This window comes from Podarcis muralis, chromosome 5 (genome assembly GCF_964188315.1).
Source record: "Podarcis muralis chromosome 5, rPodMur119.hap1.1, whole genome shotgun sequence".
NCBI lineage: Eukaryota > Metazoa > Chordata > Lepidosauria > Squamata > Lacertidae > Podarcis > Podarcis muralis.
Window position 1 is genome coordinate 92479408 of NC_135659.1, and position 19526 is coordinate 92498933.

A 19526-nucleotide genomic window follows, 5' to 3' on the forward strand; every position below is an offset into this window, starting at 1 on the left:
ATTTTCCTCAAAACATAACCACAAGACTTGAGTCAAGCTTTAGTTGAGAATAAGCTGCTCTCATCTTTCCATACTTTAACGTATTTACTTACTTTATTTTATTTATTACTTTTCATAAAACCTGTAAAACAACAACCTCAAAGCAATTTACAAAATGAAAAACTCAATGAAGTCATCAGTAAAAACAGTTAAAAACAACTATTTAAAACTTTCAAAAAATATATAAATCAACAATAAGATTTTTTTAAAAACGCAAACTGAAACACATGCATACTGGATTGGTTTGCCTAAACAAACATGTTTTTATCAGTCACCAAACAGATTCCAGGGAAGGCTCCTGCCTGATGTCAATATGGGAAATGGACAGGAGGTTTATCCTTAGGCAGGCTGTTTGCACAATGAGAGCCTTACAAGGTTCGAGAAAGCACAAGATGTCATAATGAGAATGCTTAAGCAAGAGTGCAAAGGCTTCCTGGACAAACATGAATCTGTTTTCTCTCTGATATGCATGGCAGCGTAGCAGTAGATGGGACAGCTTAGTTGAAACAAAAATAGCTGCCTGGTAGTGTTTTCTCCTTCCTACTTCTGAATTCCTTAGCACAGAATGGTTGGTATTAGACAACCTTGTGGTCGGATGTGGGGCAATCTATCAACTTTGGTTCCTCTCGGTTTCTCGTTTTTCCACGTTTAAGTTCAGTGCTCCACATTTCTGCATTGAGGTCTCTTTTTGTCCTTTAGTCCTCATCAGCATTGTGTTGCAGTCTCTCCAGAAATGCTTGCAGGGGTGCAACAATTTCCTTAGTGCTATGTTGAATACAACTCACGGGAGATCAGTGGCATTTTAAGAAGGTAACAGCCCTTTGGGTCAAGCAATTGCCCATCTAGTCCAGCATCCTATTCTCATGGTGGTGAATTATATGCCTATTGGTGGTGATCACTGTATCTTCTGCATCAACCTTTCTTCGTTTCAGCATCCACTACCCTCAAGAACCACCTTGTTGCTCCTTCAGGGCTTGGCGTTATGAAAGAACTTGCTTTCCTGTCTTCCATGCTATACAAAATGGCATGTCTGGGTCCTTCAATGTTGTGGTATGAGTGACCAGGAGTTAATGGGTAGGGGGACAAGGGTGGCGCTGTGGGTTAACCCACAGAGCCTAGGACTTGCTGATCAGAAGGTCGGTGGTTCGAATCCCCGCAATGGGGTGAGCTCCATTGCTCGGTCCCTGCTCCTGCCCACCTAGCAGTTCGAAACCACCTCAAAGTGCAAGTAGATAAATAGGTACCACTCTGGGAAGGTAAACGGCGTTTCCATGCGCTGCTCTGGTTCGCCAGAAGCGGCTTAGTCATGCTGGCCACATGACCTGGAATCTGTACGCCGGCTCCCTCGGCCAATAAAGCGAGATGAGCGCCGCAACCCCAGAGTCGGTCACGACTGGACCTAATGGTCAGGGGTCCCTTTACCTTTACCTAAAATTAAAGGACCTCTGGACAGTTAAATCCAGTCAAAGGAAACTATGGGGTGTGGTGCTCATCTCGCTTTTCAGGCCAAGGGAGCCGGCGTTTGTCCACAGACAGCTTTCCAGGTCATGTGGCACATGGAGGACTACTGGCCCTCATGTGGCACATGGAGGACTACTGACCACTACTGGCACATGGAGCACTGTGACAAGTCCAGAGTGCACAGAAACTCCGTTTACCTTCCCACTGCAGGAAGGTTTATTTATCTACTTGCACTTTCAGATTGCTAGGTTGGCATGAGCTGGGATGGAGCAACGGGCGCTCACCCCGCCGTGCAAATTTGAACTGCTGACCTTACGATCAGCAAGCCCAAGATTCTCAGTGGTTTTAAACCACAGTACCACCCGAGATCCAGAGGTTCAATATTCTGTGTTGCTAGTGATTGATAAATCACTAGTCAAGTTCTGTATCTCATTGTTCCAATCTTAATTTCGGTTTACTATGTTTTTGCATTAGATACAGATTTTAAAAATCTCTATGTAAATTTGTCAGCACTTCAGTGTGCATTTTTCCTAATATAGACGTCTTTTGCAAGCAACTCTCCCTAATTTTGTGAATTTCTGCATGGCATTTCCACTAAGATATGCATGTTATGCACATTTTCCTGTAATGCGCACATTTTGTACACATTTGTTGTTGCTGTTTTTGGAGAACTGCATTGCAAATTTCAGAGAAATGCAAATCTCAAAACAATGCTGCATTTGGGTACGTGAACTGGATGAACATCTTCATCCCTGCCTGTGTCTGATACTGCCAGTGGTAAATCTCCTTTCACCACAAGCCTTTCACTGATTTTTTGCTGCCATGAAAATCCAGAGTCTAGTGGGGGAGGGGGGAATTCGCTGCACACAGATTTGGAGATTAAAATTGGGAGGGTGGAGTCATACTTCCAAACCCCTCACCTTCCATCACCTCTGTATCACCTGATCCCTGTGCCCTTCTTCTAATTTCAGGGCAACCTCTGACCGTCCAGAGTCGCTAGTCAATTTGACACGCTACTTGTGCAACCTGTGACTTTTCTATGACTCTTCAAAGCACCTCCCATGTGTTAACAGAGTTGTCCAATTCTGTAAGAGAAAGCAGGATTGTTGCAGATGAAGAGGCCGGATGAGGATGAAAGAACAAAGGCTTGCCTGAGACTACTTGCTGTGTTTATGTTTGGTGCAGGATTCAAACTCAGTGCTTCTCAGTTGACAACTCAGCCAGCCCACAGCACTAGTTCCTGGGTAAAAGTAGCTCTCCCAGTAGGCAGATGCTATGGGTGGGCAGCAGACGTGGTACCACATAGCCTGCCCTGTGTCCCTCCCCAAGCTAGCCTGATGCCTTCACCAAATTAAGAGTCATCTGGTAGTCTGGTTAGCATTTGCATGGGTGAGGTACCTCAGGCAGCAGAATGACTTGAGTGTGCCCTGCTTCAGGGGAGCCCAGTATGGAGATCCATTAGACAGGGAATATGAAAAATTCATCCAGCACTGATAGGGAACCTGTAGCCATCCAGAAGCTGTTGGACTGCAACTACCATCATCTATGTCAATTGGCCAGGCTGGCTGGGGCTGATGGGAGTTGGAGTCAAACAGCAACTGCAGGTTTCCCTACAAGAGAAAGTGTATTGGAGAAGGATGACTCCACACAGTGTACTAACCTGTTTCCACTGCTTGGTTCCCTGTGGAAGAAATGCCAGGGAGCTGGAATGATTTCCAACCTCTCGTGATAGTCTTCATAAATGATATATCTAACTCGTTATGAAATCCATAAAGCTGAAAAATATGCAAACACTGGTGTACAAGGGGGAAATGTAAAGGAGACCTCCCCCCCCTTATAAATATTCAGAGGTTTTGAAGATGGGGAAGATGAAAGGAGGAGAGAGCCCTATAAGGAAAATATCGGCCAGCTTTGTGCCAATTTGATTTACACAAAGTGATGGATGAATCTGTCAATTTTGGTTTCCCTCAGTTTCTCATTTTTCCAATCATGAATTCAGTTCCCATTTCTGCAGCAAGGCATAGGGTGTTTGTTTTCTCTTTCTTTCCTTTTTTAATCCTTGCAAAAATTCGCAAGCATTTTAAAGTGAATTTCTCATATGAACACAATATTTCATGCAGTTTGAATAATACACACATCTCCCCAAAAATAGCCCCTTTCTGCATGTTACTGATATATCATTTTTGTGCATATGTATTCCTTTTTGTAGACACTGTTCCACTGGAGGAGGACATTGCAAAATTCAGAGGAAGTGCAAATGTCAAAGGATCGCTGCACTTCTCTCGGCGTAGCAATTTGAGATGCGCAAATTCAGTAGCTTCACATTACAAGGAGAACAAAATCAAATTTCTCCCCCATCCTTACTTACACATATAATGTATACATGGCCAGGAGAACAGCTCAGTCTCTCTCACTCACTTGCTCATCCTGGGGAATGAGAGAGAGAGAGAGAGAGAGAGAGAGAGAGAGAGAGAGAGATTATTGTCCTGCTAAACCACATTAGCGCTATTCGCATCTGGAGAGTACAGGAGCCTAAAGAACGAGGCACGCACAAAGAGCCAGGGATGGGGGGAGGAGAGTCAGAGGGGGAAAGACACGAGAGCTGCCTGCTGCCTGGCTCTGGGCTCGCAAGTGAAAACTGCTGCATGCTTTTTTCTGGAGCCGTCTCGGTGGCAGGCTGTTTCCAACTGCTCTCCCCTTCCTCTCTTTTATACACACAGAGAGAGGCTTGTCAGCAGGCTCCTCCTCTCCAGCACATTGCAAAACGAGACAAGTTTCCACTTTGGGTTTGCACTCTCACTGCTTGGCAGCAACCAGCACCAGTCACACCCTCTGCTCAGGCGACAGTTTCCAGGCAGCCTCCCTCAAAGCTGGGTACCACTTGGGGCTGGAAAGCATCCTTAAAGCAAGCATCCTCAGCGACGTTCCAGGAAGCCTTCTGCTCTGTGAGGAGAGCCGACATGCACCTTAACACAACTTCTTCGCTCTACCAGCTGGGATACCTTATGGGTCAGTTTCACTTGCTGCCCACCAACTACGCGCTGCCTTCAGCTGGGAATGTCTCCAATGGTTCAGAACTTGGGTCCAAGGTGCCCAATGAGGAGGACCTGGACGTGAACACGGACATCTACTCCAAAGTCATGGTCACCATCATCTACTTGGTGCTCTTCCTGGTGGGGACCATTGGCAACTCCATCACTGCCTACACCCTGGTGCAGAAAAAGTCCCTGCAGAACCTGCAAAGCACCGTCCATTACCACCTGGCCAGCCTGGCGTTCTCCGACCTGCTCATCTTCCTCCTCTGCATGCCCATCGAACTCTACAACTTCATCTGGGTCCATCACCCCTGGGCTTTCGGCAACGACATCTGCAAGGGCTACTACTTCCTGAGGGACGCCTGCACCTATGCCACTGCCCTCAACATCGCCAGCCTCAGTGTCGAAAGATATATGGCCATCTGCCACCCTTTCAAAGCCAAGAGCATCATGTCCAGGAGCAGGACCAAAAAATTCATCAGTTGCATCTGGGTCGCCTCGTTCCTGCTGGCCATTCCGATGATCTTGACCATGGGAGAGGTATACAAGCAAGATCCAGGCACCGTGATCTGCACCCAGATAGTAGAAGCGTCCACACTGAAAGTTGTCATCCAGGTCAGTTTCTATGTCTGCTTTGTTTTCTATTGCTGCTGGCAGCTTGTCTAAACTGCACCCGGCTCTAGCTATGTTTAATACCTAGAGATCAGGGATTAGTTAGTGACTTAGGAAAAAAAATTGAAAACATAGCAAGCAGACGCTCATTTTCCTATAAAGCCATAAGCTTTCCCCTGTCACAGCAGATGACAGAAGCTCTCTCTCTCTCTCGAGCACGCTCAGTTCCTCGTGTTGCTCTCTCGTCGGGAGTCCTTGCATGCCGCTGTTCCCAAATGACTGAAGCCAGCAAGCTTGCTGAACTTTGCAGGAGAGCTGCTTGCAATTCTATAAAGGCTGTTTCCCACATGACACGGTGTAAAGGAACATCTACGGTTTTTAGGAAAGTGTAGTGTACATGCAACAAACACACATGAGTCCCACATGTACAATTGTGAGCTGGTGGAGTTTGGCTCCGGGCTCCACACTGCAAGAATGCTCACCTGCAAACCCAGGTTTGTTGCCTGCGTAATGTGTGAAATTGTCCTAAGATTCAAAAGCAAAGCTGAGTGCTGTCTGCCCCAATGAAATGGGAAGCTGAGCTCTGCAAACTGTATAAACTGTACAAGTCCAGCCGATTTGCATGATTTCTCTATATTATTTAGACAATTAAGTCTGAAATGTTTACTATTTAGTTTTAATTTATTCTGCTTTTGCTGCTCAAGAGGCAAGGAGCTATCTAGCCAGGGCACTGAAATTCATTCTCTGACCACTGGAAATCTTATTCAGGAACACACTGGGGTCCTGGGATTTCCCCATATGTTACAAAAAAATTCACTCAACAATGGGGACTAGAAACTTGCTTTTAAACAAAAAGGAAAGTAGAGCTTCTCAAGAAACAGAAGCTTTTGCCCTATTGACATATTGTACCTTTTCTTTTCTTTTCTGCGCTTTCACACATAATACACACTTGCCTGGTTATGAGGGAGGCCCTGGCTTTCCATGGTTATTAAGTGTGCAAAACATGCTAAAACATTTCCTGAAGTTGCTCACAGGTATAATAGACTGGAAAAGAAGAGTGTGGAGTTCCATGTTAATTCGTAGTGAAGCAAACCAGTACATGTGCAAAAGAATCATTTGCACGGCTGCATGCTGAGATAAAATGCCACATTGTTGAGATATGCCACCAGGGCTACTGTTCAGCCATGTAGCATTTTATTGCCTTGTTCCTAGAAGGGGCACACACGTTCCCAAACGTGTGCCAGTGTGCCTGATGGTGGATAACATAACGAGGACAAACCAAGGCATTTGGGCTGGTAAGTGGATGCGAGAAGACATTAACAGCTGAGAGCTGCACCCCAATACTATGAATGGGGAGTTAAGTCATTGGGGCTCCACTGGGAACTTTGCATAGGACTGCAATGTGCAACCCAAAATGCTGTGTTTTTCCATAGAAGTGATTTTCAGTGCATTCCTAAAATTAGCTTTGAGCTAACTGTGGATACCCTTACAGTCTTACAGGCAAAGGCTATTCATGTTTATTGGAAGTATGCAGGCATGGATAGAGTAGCATCCTTTGACTTCAACGCTTTAGGTCGAGCGACTTAATCATTGATTGGCACATGCATCCTGACTTCAAGAAGGCTTAAGTGGTTTGTGGATCAGGCAGCGCATTTTAGCTTCAGGAAGATGTGCTAAGTGTTCCAGAGTGTCTGGTGTGTGGGAAACTTATGCCTCTAATTACAAAACAAGTGGAGCTTGGGTTCTTGGGTTTAAGGGAGTTGTATTTTGCCAAAACACTGTGCTCAGATGGGTTTGTGGACGGAGCCTACAGAGTGGAGGTTTATTTCGATGTCACGGTGGATGGGAGGAATGCTGCATGTGTTCTTAAAGTTTACCCAGGCATGAATTTAAGTGCAAGCAAACTTTGAATCAATATCAGTGTCAAACAAGTAGCATTGCTTTTAGCCAGCTGCAAAATGGAAAAAAGAAAGAAAGAAAAGCAACAAAGCGACTCTTGTTTCTAAAAGAAAGCACTTCAGGACTAAATGTCTCGCAGATCCGTAGGAGAACAAAGGCAGTTTCCTGTCCTAGAAATGTATCCCAGGCCCAGAGGGGATGCCAAAGAAAGTCAAGGAGCAACATCCTTCTCCAAAATCAAGGCAGAATAAATTTTGTTCCATGCATCTGTAGGAACACATTACTTAGGAGCACACTAAAGGTAAAGGGACCCCTGACCATTAGGTCCAGTTGTGGCTGACTCTGGGGTTGTGGTGCTCATCTCGCTTTATTGGCTGAGGGAGCTGGCGTACAGCTTCTGGGTCATGTGGCCAGCATGGCTAAGCCGCTTCTGGCGAACCAGAGCAGCGCACGGAACGTTGTTTACCTTCTCGCCAGAGTGGTACCTATTTATCTACTTGCACTTTGACGTGCTTTCAAACTGCTAGGTTGGCAGGAGCAGGGACCAAGCAACGGGAGCTCACCCCATCGTGGGGATTTGAACCACTGACCTTCTGATTGGCAAGTCCTAGGCTCTGTGGTTTAACCCACAGCGCCACCCGCGTCCCACTAGGAGCACACTACCTGACCTAAAGTAATTGTGGAAGTCAGTAGGTGTGAAAAGGACACATTTTTGCCTCCTTTTTTAAAGCATGAATATGGCAAGGTAGGGGTTCTGAGCTGTGTTAGCCACCCTGAGGTTCCAGGTTCAATCCATGACATCACTAGGTAGGGCTGGGCAAAGAACTTTGCCTGAGACCCTGAAGAGCCACTGCCATTCATTGTAGATGATACTGAACTTGATAGACCTATGGTATGACTCAGTAGAAGTCAGATTCCTATGCACTATCCCATGAAGTGCCACAGAGGATAGCTAGAGGTGGGGACTGCTCCAAGGAATCACTTCTCAGTAGGACAGATGTCTCCTAGTACTCTGTGCTGGGATAAGATACCTGGAGATTGACCACCACTTGTTTCTCCTATGGAAGTTGAGAAAGGCTTCCTACATGATTCAGAACCCCAGTCATTCAGTGGGGTTTTCCATTCTACACTAGTGGCAGGTTGTGCCTGAACTGAGAAAAGTTCCATGGCTATAATTACACCCTTTACTTGTCCTCTTGTTCTTTCAGCCAGTACGAAGCATGTGCAGAGGGATATCCCTCTGGTGGCTTTTCGGGGTGGGGGTGGGGGAGTTTCATGACTAACATTCCAGAATGCAGATTTTATGGGAATACAGGAGATTTGAAGAGGAACTATGTGTTTGCCTGAACTAGAGTGAACCTGGTTGTTGTGCTCCTTCTGAGGTAGTTTGTCCACCTTTGGTCCCCAACCTGCACTCAGCTCTCACCTGTGGGTGAGAAGCGGCCAGCATGCCACAGCGGCCACACCCCAGGAAACCCCTCTGACAGGCTGGCTAAACCAGGTGAGGGTAGCCAATGGGTATCAACCCTTGCTGAGTTAGGGACTTGCATTCAAAAGACAGGATGAGCAGAAGAGACCAATAATGGTCCCAATGGTCAAGAAAGAAGTTTCTGCATGCAGTGGCAGAGGAAGCCGGTCGGGTGCCTGGAGCTGCGCACCCATGGGTGGCGTGAGCCACACTGTGGGGTCTCCGGAGTCTGCCTGCCTCCTTCCACTCAGCCACCCTGCAGCTGGGAAGGAGGTGGCGGGTGGACCATTTGGGCAGTGCAGAGCCTGCACGTGCCCAAGCCACTGCGTCTCTCCCAGGAGAGACATATGGCTCAGGTGTGCTGCAGGCCCTGCGGTGAGTGCTGCCCGGCATTTTGTCACCCCCCCCCCTCAGTGGTGACACCCGGGGCAGACCGCACCCACCGCAGCCCCTTCCTCCGCCCTTGTCTGCATGTGCTGTAGAGGGAAGTGAGGGGCAGATGGGGAAGGGAAATTCTGATCCTAAACCTTCACTGCCTTCATCTTTGGGTGAAGAAGATGCTAAGGAGTCAACAGTACACAAATCTGGAGTGAAGACTGTAAGGTAGTTGAATGATTTCTTGCTTGCCACCTTCCAGCAACTCCTGCAGCCAAGCTGGTGCCAAATAGCTTGCTCTGTTTTCCTTTGGACTGCATCAGTGAGGGACTTGCTTGTCGTGGCATCTGAGCAGCCCAGGACCTCCACACACACTGCCCAGGGTTGTACCCCAAAGAGGTCATTTTGGGGCTGCTGGTGAAATGGGTTGACCCCCCTGCCTGGAAGCATACTCCATTGCCTTTTGAGAAAGACAGACGCCAACAACTCGGTGGGCGAACCACAATGCAAAAATTGGAGGATTTGAAGGATGGATGTGTTTCAGTTCAAGGATTGTTTCAGGAAACAGCAAATTGGACGGATTTGCCTTTAAATGTGTGTTTCCCCCTCATCCCTAACTAGGGCTGAGGGGGACTCCAGTTCAACTCCCCTCCTAGCCATGTCGCTTAGGGGTCCAGTCACTAAGCCTAGTCTGCTTCACAGAGTTGTTGTGGGAATAACATGGGGAAGGAAGTGATCATATGTGCTGCCTTAAATAACTAATAAATAATAAAGCTTTCCCTGCCTTCGCTTCAGAAAGAAGGCAGAGGTATATCTTTCCCCGTGACTGAAGCAAGGAGTAATAGCAGATTTACTCCAGGAACTGTGCTCACATGTTTCCTGCAGTAAGAATGCCACTGGGAACATTTTAAACTATTGGAGCAGGAAGCCTCTGCAATAGTCTTTAAATGCTCCAGGGAGCTCTTTACTGCCGGACGTATTTTGTGAACAAATGTGACCTGGGGGGCATTCTGTGCAGTAAATGACAGTTGTGAGTGCAGTTCAAATGAGGGATATCTACTCCCTCATTAAAAATCTGTGTTGAAATCTGCAACCCTTCTGATTCCAAACAAAGTTCCTTCTTCAGAAATTACTGTTGATGCAAATCATCCGTAACACGATAAAGAATAGTAGAGCAATAGATAAAATTTCAGGATAAAAACCTAGACCAAAATGAGGCACATGAGAGAAGAATGGAGGTGGAATTATTATAGACTTTAAGATGGGGAAAGTTATTGGGTGTCATCCAATCTTACCCTCCCTGCTCAGGAATCTGGCAGCTACAGCTTCCCAGACAAATGGCCCACCCAATCTATGCTGAAAACACTGCCAAGAAAAGGAGAGTCCACTAAGACTTGCTTGTTCTATATTGCACCAGAGAATGGGACTAGAATAAAGAGATGCAAATTTCAGGAAAGCAGATTTAGGCTTAATGGTCGGAGAACCCTCCTAGGAAGAAGGGCCATTTGATGTTGGGACAGACTTGCCTCATGCTTTTGACAGCCCTTCAGGTACTTGAAGACAGAAACCATGTCTCCATTTCACCTTCTCTTCTCCAAGCTAAACACACCCAGATCTTTCAACCATTCCTCATAGGGCTTGGGTTCCCGTCAGTCAGTGAGAAATGAGAAATGGCATGTGTGGCAGAATCAATAAGGGGAGGAAGAATCAGTATTGTGAGAGAGAGATAAACGAAGGCACCCAAAGCAAAAGCAGAGCAGTTACCTGATATAGCACTGAAAAGAATTTAGGAGGAGGATTTGAGTGCTGAGATTGGCTTAGGAGAATGGTGAAAAATACAGACACAAAATAACACTAAGATTCCTATCAGCAAGAATTGATGGAAACATACTGATATGAATCCATTTAACACCGGGCAAATGTAACAAGGGCTGGATCTAGACACATAAAAAATAATAATCAGGAAAACATGTTGTAAAACTCATAATGTGAAATCACGTTGCTGAAGGATCAAACTCTAGAGTGTCATCTTGCGTCACAGTGTTATAACGCTTTTTTAAAAAATGTAGCACTCAAGTCTCACCTAAATATAGTGGGGTTTTAGCATCAAGGCTACATTTTATGATATGTGGTAGTCTTATGACAAGGCATCAAAGTTCTGCACTCTGGTTTTCAAGGAGATAAGGGAGATCACTCAACAATAAGGGTTGCGGAATCCACAACTGGGGTTGTTGTCCCTTTCTGACTAAGAGCAGAAAAGCTTACTTGACAAAGAACTGATAGGTTATCTCTGTTAGTGGCCACTCAACAGCTTGTCACTTGGAACTGGAAAACTTTGGACAACTTAACATTAAGGCTCTGATTGGCCAATGGGAGCACAGAACGCTGGACTGTGTGGGTCATCAGCCTGATCCAGCAGGCTTTTGTGTTATTACAGTGGTACCTCGGGTTACAGACGCTTCAGGTTACAGACTCCACTAAGCCAGAAATAGTACCTCGGGTTAAGAACTTTGCTTCAGGATGAGAACAGAAATCGTGCTCCGGTGGTGTGGCGGCAGCGGGAGGCCCCATTAGCTAAAGTGGTGCTTCAGGTTAAGAACGGTTTCAGGTTAAGAATGGACCTCCAGAACGAATTAAGTTCTTAACCCGAGGTACCACTGTATAAGCAAATCCTTGGGGTGGGTTCCTACAGGGGAAGGTAAAGGTTCCTCACTGTGTGTTCAGATCCCACACATGCTCTTTGCTTGCATTGCCTCTCTAGGGGAAAGCCAGGCTGACATGTGGAGGTTGAGGAGAGTGGCACGGGTTAACTAAAGGAGGTTATTCCTAGCTTTGGTTAAGTAAACGAGGACTGAAAGCATGTGCTCCAAACTGGGAACGTCAGAAACAGCTAGTGGATGCTACTCAACTGCTTGACTCTACGCATCTGGTCTAATGCTGTTTCCTCCTTTGGAGAAGAGTTAAAAACAGCTAGAAAGGAACCCACCTGCTCTCCCTCCCTCCTTTCATCCCTTTAAGTTATTCTTTCTCTTGTTAGGAAAATGTCAAGAGACATCGGGTTAAACAAGCATCCTACTTCCTTCCCGCCTCAAAATTACATTTCTCTGCTTACATTGTCAGATCCACGCTCTATGGCAACAGACCGTGGCTGCAACAACAGCAAAAGAAAACTAAAATTTTTTTTTTGAAATGAGCTGGATTCTTGCGAGGCAAAAGAATAGCACTGAAGGCACAAAGGGTGGCTGTCTCCCAAGTGCCATTTTCAAAGGAGAATTCGGCGTCTTGGTAGCTTGAGGCTGTTTAAAAAAGGAGCAGCAACTTCTGGGAGCTGTAAAGTGGGGAGTGGGAATGCAGTCTCTGTGCTGGGGGATATGAACGTGCTACACAAAATGAATTCAATAATGCTTGCTGTGCTTCTGGATGATTTACTGCTCTGGATCTGCCCCATTCCATAGGAAGGAATAATTCTGCTCCATACCTGCTCCGCATCAGGCATGATTGAATAGTTCAATCATTCCAATATTGGCACACACACAGCAAAATTATCCAGTCCCTGCTCTGGTCTCATGTAGTGATTTTGCCAGAGTAGATGGTCTACTCCATGGGTAGGCAAACTAAGGCCCGGGGGCCAGATCCGGTCCAATCACCTTCTAAATCTGGCCCACAGATGGTCCAGGAATCAGCGTGTTTTTACATGAGTAGGATGTGTCCTTTTATTTAAAATGCATCTCCGGGTTCTTTGTGGGGCATAGGAATTTGTTCATTATTTTTTTCAGAATAGAGTCCAGCCCCCCACAAGGTCTGAGGGACAGTGGACCGGCCCCCTGCTGAAAAAGTTTGCTGACCCCTTTACTCTGACTGACAGAAGTTCTTCAAATCCCAGGCTAAGTACCTTTACCATCACCTGTTGCCAAGGCTTGTCTGCATGCCAAGCATAGGCTAAAGTCTTTCTCCAACCAAAGACTGGCCTCTGTCCCACATCCCATAGGACAGACTCTCTGGATCATGAAGAAACAATGGCAATAGGCTTCTCTGAGGGTGGATCAGCTTTACTCCTTAACACTCTGAAAGCCAACCTTTTCTGGCGTGCATGTGAAATGTGATTCCAATCTTAACACAGGAAAGAAGCATGCTTCCTTTATCATGCATTTGGGTAACCCTGCTGTGACATCAATGGAAGTCAGGGGACCATATTTAAAAGCTCTTAAAGTTGGCATGATCCAGAACATCGGGTCACACCCCACCCTGTGATCTGTCAGAGTTTGCCTTTCCTGGCCCGTGTTGCCTTAATGTTTCGACCTGTAAAATGGGGGCAAACTTTTGTGTAAATAAGAGCATACGAAAAAAGCCCATCTGGTCTAGCATCCAGTTCTCACAAATTGTCCAATTAGTTGCCTATGGGACCTCAGAAGGGGGCTCTCCTTCACTGGAGGTTTTTAAGCAGAGGTTGGATGGTCATGTCAGAGATTCTTCGCTTGTGGTTCCTGCATTTCAGGGAGTAAGCCTAGATCAGCCTTGGGGACCCTTACAACTCATTCATCATGTGATTGTATGACCCAAGTACAACTGTGCTCTCCCCACTTGTGATTCCTGGCAGTTAATATCCAGAGGCATTCCGTCTCCCACAGGAGAGACAAAACACGATCTAGACAGACGTTTTGCCTTGTTCTTTCTGCAGATGTTTTGAACTACTGCGCCCATCATCTCTGACTACTGGCCATGCTGGTGGGAGTTGGTGTCCAACATTACTTAGAGGGCTGCAAGTAGGGAGAGACAAATGTATCAATTTCTCATTTTAAAAAATCTTATGCTCAGATCTCCACATTTCCACATCATTGTTTTAGTTCAAATTCCTACAAATATTCACACTTTTCTGTGCATTTCCCCCTAATATGCTCTCCCCAGGGAGGCACACCTGGTGTCTTTGCTATATATCTTTAGACACCAGTCAAAAATATTCCTCTTCTCCAAGGCCTTTGGCTAATTAAACAATCTTTTAAACTCTGTGTGCTGGGAGGGGTTGCTGTTTTTGTTTGTTACTATGGTATTATTTTTATGTTTTTATATTGTAAACCACCCTGTGATCCTCAGGTGAATTAATTGATTAATTAATTAATTAATTAATAACCGCAAAGCAATTCTCCCTGACATAATGCATTTTTGCTCATTATTTTCAATAATCTATGCCTTTTAAAGAAATGTACACTCTGCCCAAATTTATGCATTTTTTGTACGTATTACTTGACCCACGGGTTGCATTGCAAAATTCGGAGAGGAGCAAATTTCAAAGGATAGCTCTATTTCAGTCTGCAAATGGTTTTCAAAAATGTGAAATTGTTAGGCCGGACTTCAGATGTTCCATCCCTTGGCACAGGCTCCCATCCCTTCCTTACAATGAATCACACCAGCCTGCCTCTAGCCCAGAGTTGCATATTTTACTTTGATGGGCAAAGGCTTTCCATGATCTCAGGCAGGGATCCTTCCCAAAATTCTTGCCTTTATATGCTTTTAATTGTAGATGCCAAGGACTCAACCTGGCAGTGACATAGTTTAACACATACCTTTGGGAGCACAGCCCCAGTACTTTTTTTTTCACAGCAGAAGCAAACACCTCCTTTGCTGGAGCAGTAGTCGCCACTGCTGGACCACAACTCCCATATCTTTGACCATTGGTCACACTGGTGGGGGCTGATGGGAGTAGGAGTCTAACAGTATCTAGAGAGCCACAAGCCACACACACCCTGCAATGCTGAGCATCAGATAGCAGAGGATCCAACCCCCTGTCAGTATTTTCATCCCTCCCATTGCAAGGATCACCAGATCATGTTTGTTTTACTTTCTGTCTGTGAGAAAGGAGGGGGCAGAACTCCCCTTCCAGACTTCCAGCCCTAGTACTGTCTTGATTTTCTTTCATCTGTCTAGAGACAAGATGGCGATATGAGAGAGCTGCTTCTCTTGTTCATGTTTGTTATGTTCTTCTATTTGTTTAATTAGATGAAATAAATTAGGTATGCAACAAAACCTCCACAGCTTTGCTTCTGTTTGTTGTTGTTTAGTCGTGTCTGACTCTTCGTGACCCCATGGACCAGAGCACGCCAGGCACTTCTGTCTTCCACTGCCTCCCGCAGTTTGGTCAAACTCATGTTGGTAGCTTCACGAACACCGTCCAACCATCTCATCCTCTGTCGTCCCCTTCTCCTTGTGCCCTCCATCTTTCCCAAACACCAGGGTCTTTTCCAGGGAGTCTTCTCTTCTCATGAGGTGGCCAAAGTATTGGAGCCTCAGCTTCAGGATCTGTCCTTCCAGTGAGCACTCAGGCCTGATTTCCTTCAGAATGGATGCGTTTGATCTTCTTGCAGTCCATGGGACTCTCAAGAGTCTCCTCCAGCACCATAATTCAAAAGCATCAATTCTTCAGCGACCAGCCTTCTTTATGGTCCAGCTCTCACTTCCATACATCACTACTGGGAAAGCCATAGCTTTAACTATACGGACCTTTTTGCTTCCGTTACTCTGCTGCTTTTGAGGTGCTCACATGAGCAAATGTGAGTCCACAGCGCCAGGCCCTATTCCTCGGGAATGCTGCTCTGCTGTTCCTGCATTCCTGTGATCGGAAGGTCAGAGAAGGTGCTCCCGACACCCAGCCCATGCAGGCACTGAAGACGTGAGCTGTACATGGGTCTACGGAAACCCCCGTGACAGGTTGCCAGGAACGGATAAGACAAGGAAAAGTTCTTACCAGCTGCTTTTTATTCAATATTCACAGAGAGAGGCTTGGAAATGCAGCATCTTGGAATAATGAGTCTCCACCCCCACTCTCCCTTCATGCATCATTACTTATGGGTGCTGAGAAGTGCCCTCTGCCTTTGAGCTCTTTGCTCTCCTACTTTCAAGGCTTGCCAGGTTCTGGGAGAGGGGGAATCTGGAATGATTTCTAAAGACACTGAGCTGTTGCTCCCCTGGTGCTGCTGCTTCTTCCTCCTCCTCCTCTCCCATTATTTCCCAGCTTTCCCCCTCACCTGCCTCTGAGCTGTGATCTTCCTCAAACCCCTGTGGTAATTCTGAACTGTTGTCTTCTTCTCTGGAAGGGTCAGGCTGGGGAGTCGGTCTCCACCATTCCTCCTCTGCTTCTCTGTCCCTGACACTGAACAACAGCAGAGCCTCAGGATCTGTCTAAGTATACCTGAAGGAGCGTCTCCACCCCCATCGTTCTGCCCGGACGCTGAGGTCCAGTGCCGAGGGCCTTCTGGCGGTTCCCTCATTGTGAGAAGCAAAGCTACAGGGAACCAGGCACAGGGTCTTCTTGGTAGTGGCGCCCGCCCTGTGGAACGCCCTCCCATCAGATATCAAAGAGATAAACAACTACCTGACATTCAGAAGAGATCTCAAGGCAGCCCTGTTCAGGGACGTTTTTAATGTGTGATATCTTAGTGTATTTTTGTTCTTTCTGGAAGCTGCCCAGAGTGGCTGGGGAAACCCAGCCCGATGGGCGGGTGTCAGGGCTGCCCCAGGTCCCAGCTCACAAAGGACCAACGCCAGATCGTTGTTATATGAAACAGTCTTTATTTAAGTTCTGCTTCGCTTTTACATTCTTGGCACGCAGCTCTACGTCTCAAACTCTAGACCGCCGAAGCTCCGTCTGAGTCTCCTCCCCCCAGGCACCAGTTTAAGACTCTAGCCTTGCTCCACCTCTTCCTTTGCTCTTTCCTCCTCTGGGTCCTCTTGCCCGCCGAGGACTCGCCCTTCCTAGACTCTTCAGACGCTGAGTCTCCTGAGTCCTCCCCCAGCCTCCGGCGGGCTTTAGGACCTGGTTCCCACTCCGGGCTGTCAGCTGTCCCGTGTGCCTGTACATTTGAACTTGGCGCGCGTGCGCAGCCCGACACCTTCCTCCTCACCACTACACTGCTCCTGTCGCTACTCTCCTCTCCAGGGGTGCTGCCTGGCTCTGACTTCCCCTCCATTCCCTCAGTCTCCGACAGGGGCGTGGCCAGCCCTGACTCCTCTTCCCTCCCCCCTGGACTGGACGCTGGCTCTGTCCCAAGGGACTCTTCCCCCCCACTGCGCTCCGGTGGGGAAACTGGTCCTGATCTCCAGCTACTACTTTGGGAGTCTCCGCTGGCCCCTTGCTTCTGGTGTGTCCCCCCTGGGACCCCCCTCTGTCTGGCCATCGGCGCCCCCTTCTGGGAATCTTCTGATTCACTGGAGAGGCTTATGGAATCTCTCGAGTCACTGTCATTCTGTCCTCCGCTACCCTCAGATTCCTCCCCCTCGCTCTCCATTTCCTCTCTCCCCTGTGGCTCAGTCCCTGAGCCCCTGACAGCGGGGTACAAATAATAAATTATTATTATTATAAGTGCTGAGCGTTCTGTCCTGCACTGCATTTTAAACTGAATAGAAATGTTGGGGAACAGCACCAAAAGAAACAGCAAGGTGAGAAAGAATCAGGCTTGTGGATCTGAATTCTGCCTTCCTTGTGGCATAAATCTTTTATTCGAGGGAAGGCTGTGTGGTGTCACATCACAAAAGAAAGGCAGCTTATCTTCCCGAACGTGCATGGCATTTCCCAAGAATGACTAATCCTACCCTCATTGCACCAGGAAGCCCGTCTTGTGGCTGGATCGAAATTAAATAAGTCTTTGCTTTCACTACTTTATATAATCACTTGGCTTACTGAGCTCCGCCAGTTCTTACATAATTTTGTGTATGTGTCTGTTGATTATAAAGCATTTGCTTTTTCTTGCAAGCCGTCCGTGGCAGGGAATTAAAAAAAAGCAAGGAGATTTTTGGGGGGGGGGTGCAGATGGAGTTTGCAACCCCGCGCTTTCTTCCTCCCCAATTTCCATGGAAGTTTGCACAAAAGCAGAAGGGCAGAAGTTAATTTTGCTGGTCCTTGCTTGTGGAAGAGGCCAAGCAAATCTCATTCCCAGCTTTAATCTTTAAAGCAGCCATTCAATTGTCTCCTTCCCTTCCTCGAACACTTTCATTACGGTGCCCTTCAGACATGATTGGCTTCCAAGCACCCGGAGGCTGTGTGTGAACAATGGAACCACATGGTTTGAGCTGAGTGCATGGGTGGGCTGATTATGGGATGTCTGCCACCCCGCCTCCATTCGTGTTTTGACCGCTGTTAATTTAAAACAAACAAACACGCTATACCCTGACAAACTAAAATTCTGTGCCAAATAGAGCTGGATTCTGTGACCAGTAGACCTTATGCCTAGAATAGTCTTGGCAACAGTCTTCCTGGGCTGAAAATGTGTCTGGTCACTGCCAGGTCAGTGAATGGCAGAACTACAGATATGCAAGACTTGACTCTCAGTAAGCATGCTGGCCTGTGTTGTATTTCAGAGACCCTGTTAGACAGTGGCGTAGCGTGGGTGGTCAGCACCCGGGGCAAGGCAAGTAATTTGCGCCCCCTAACCCGTGGATTTGCCCTAACCCCAGATGTTGCGCCCGGTGCAGCCGGCCCCCCCTGCACCCCCCACGCTACGCCACTGCGGTTAGATGAAACTGGAGGGGGGTTTAATCTCTCTCAGCTCTGCCCACCAGGATTCTTTGTACAGTGGTACCTCGGGTTAAGTACTTAATTCGTTCCAGAGGTCCATTCTTAACCTGAAACTGTTCTTAACCTGAAGCACCACTTTAACTAATGGGGCCTCCTGCTGCCACCGCACCGCCGGAGCACAATTTCTGTTCTCATCCTGAAGCAAAGTTCTTAACCTGAAGCACTATTTCTGGGTTAGCAGAGTTTGTAACCTGAAGTATATGTAACCCGAGGTACCCCTGTACAGCAGCAAGCAAGTTTTGGGGTGGCGGTGAGGTGGAGCTGCAGTCAGGGGCAGAGTTTGGTCTTTCAGATTTCAGCAGTGCCCTATGTGAGTCCAAAATCCAGTGTGCCCATCCCTCCTCTCACCTTCCATTCTTCTCAATACAATATGTCATCGTTATGGCACTATATACAAAGGCATAGGAAGGTCAGGTGGTACCTGAGTGTGGAAAATTTCTTGTCACCCCCCCACTCATTGATTTTTATTTTATTTTTTGCCTGCAAAAATGGTTTTACGTTATTTCATACCTACCCTCTGTCTTTGTAGTTTTCAGTCAGTGTTGACCACACGCTTTCAAGCCTGAGAGCTGTTTCCTAGTTCTGCTGAATCTCTCAGCGGCCTTTGATACAATCGACCATAGCATCCTTATGGACCTTCTAGAGGGGCTGGGAGTTGGGGGCGCTCTTTGTGGAAGCCGCCCAGAGTGGCTGGGGAAACCCAGCCAGATGGGCAGGGTACAAATAAATTATTCTTATTCCTATTCTTATTCTTATTCTTATTCTTATTCTTATTCATCTCTGCACCCATAAGAACTAGAAACTTATGCTTATTTTTAAAAAGTGGAAATTCCCAGGAAGTTAACCTTGTGTGTTGTTGTTGTTGTTCTGTACCCTTGGGCTTGTGGCTTCTGCACTAGCAGACACAGCCCTAAAGTCTGGCTCTCTGAGCCAAAAGAGATGTGGAGTTACAGTGGTGCCTCGCAAGATGAAATTAATTCGTTCCACGAGTTTTGTCGTCTTGCGATTTTTTTCGTCTTGCGAAGCACGGTGTCAGGAAAGTTTGGGAAAAGCATCAAAAATCACCAAAGTC

At 46.9% G+C, this 19526-nt stretch overlaps 1 protein-coding gene across 1 annotated transcript in view; it reads left to right on the forward strand.

The window, feature by feature from the left end:
• The first annotated feature begins 3831 nt into the window (after positions 1 to 3831).
• The window catches only part of NTSR1 (neurotensin receptor 1), a 119394-nt gene continuing 103699 nt past the window's right edge, over positions 3832 to 19526 (forward strand). The window contains exon 1 of the mRNA XM_028735398.2: positions 3832 to 5150. Coding sequence (XP_028591231.2) covers positions 4065 to 5150 — 1086 coding nt within the window. The 5' untranslated portion in view covers positions 3832 to 4064. The remainder of the gene's footprint in view (positions 5151 to 19526) is intronic.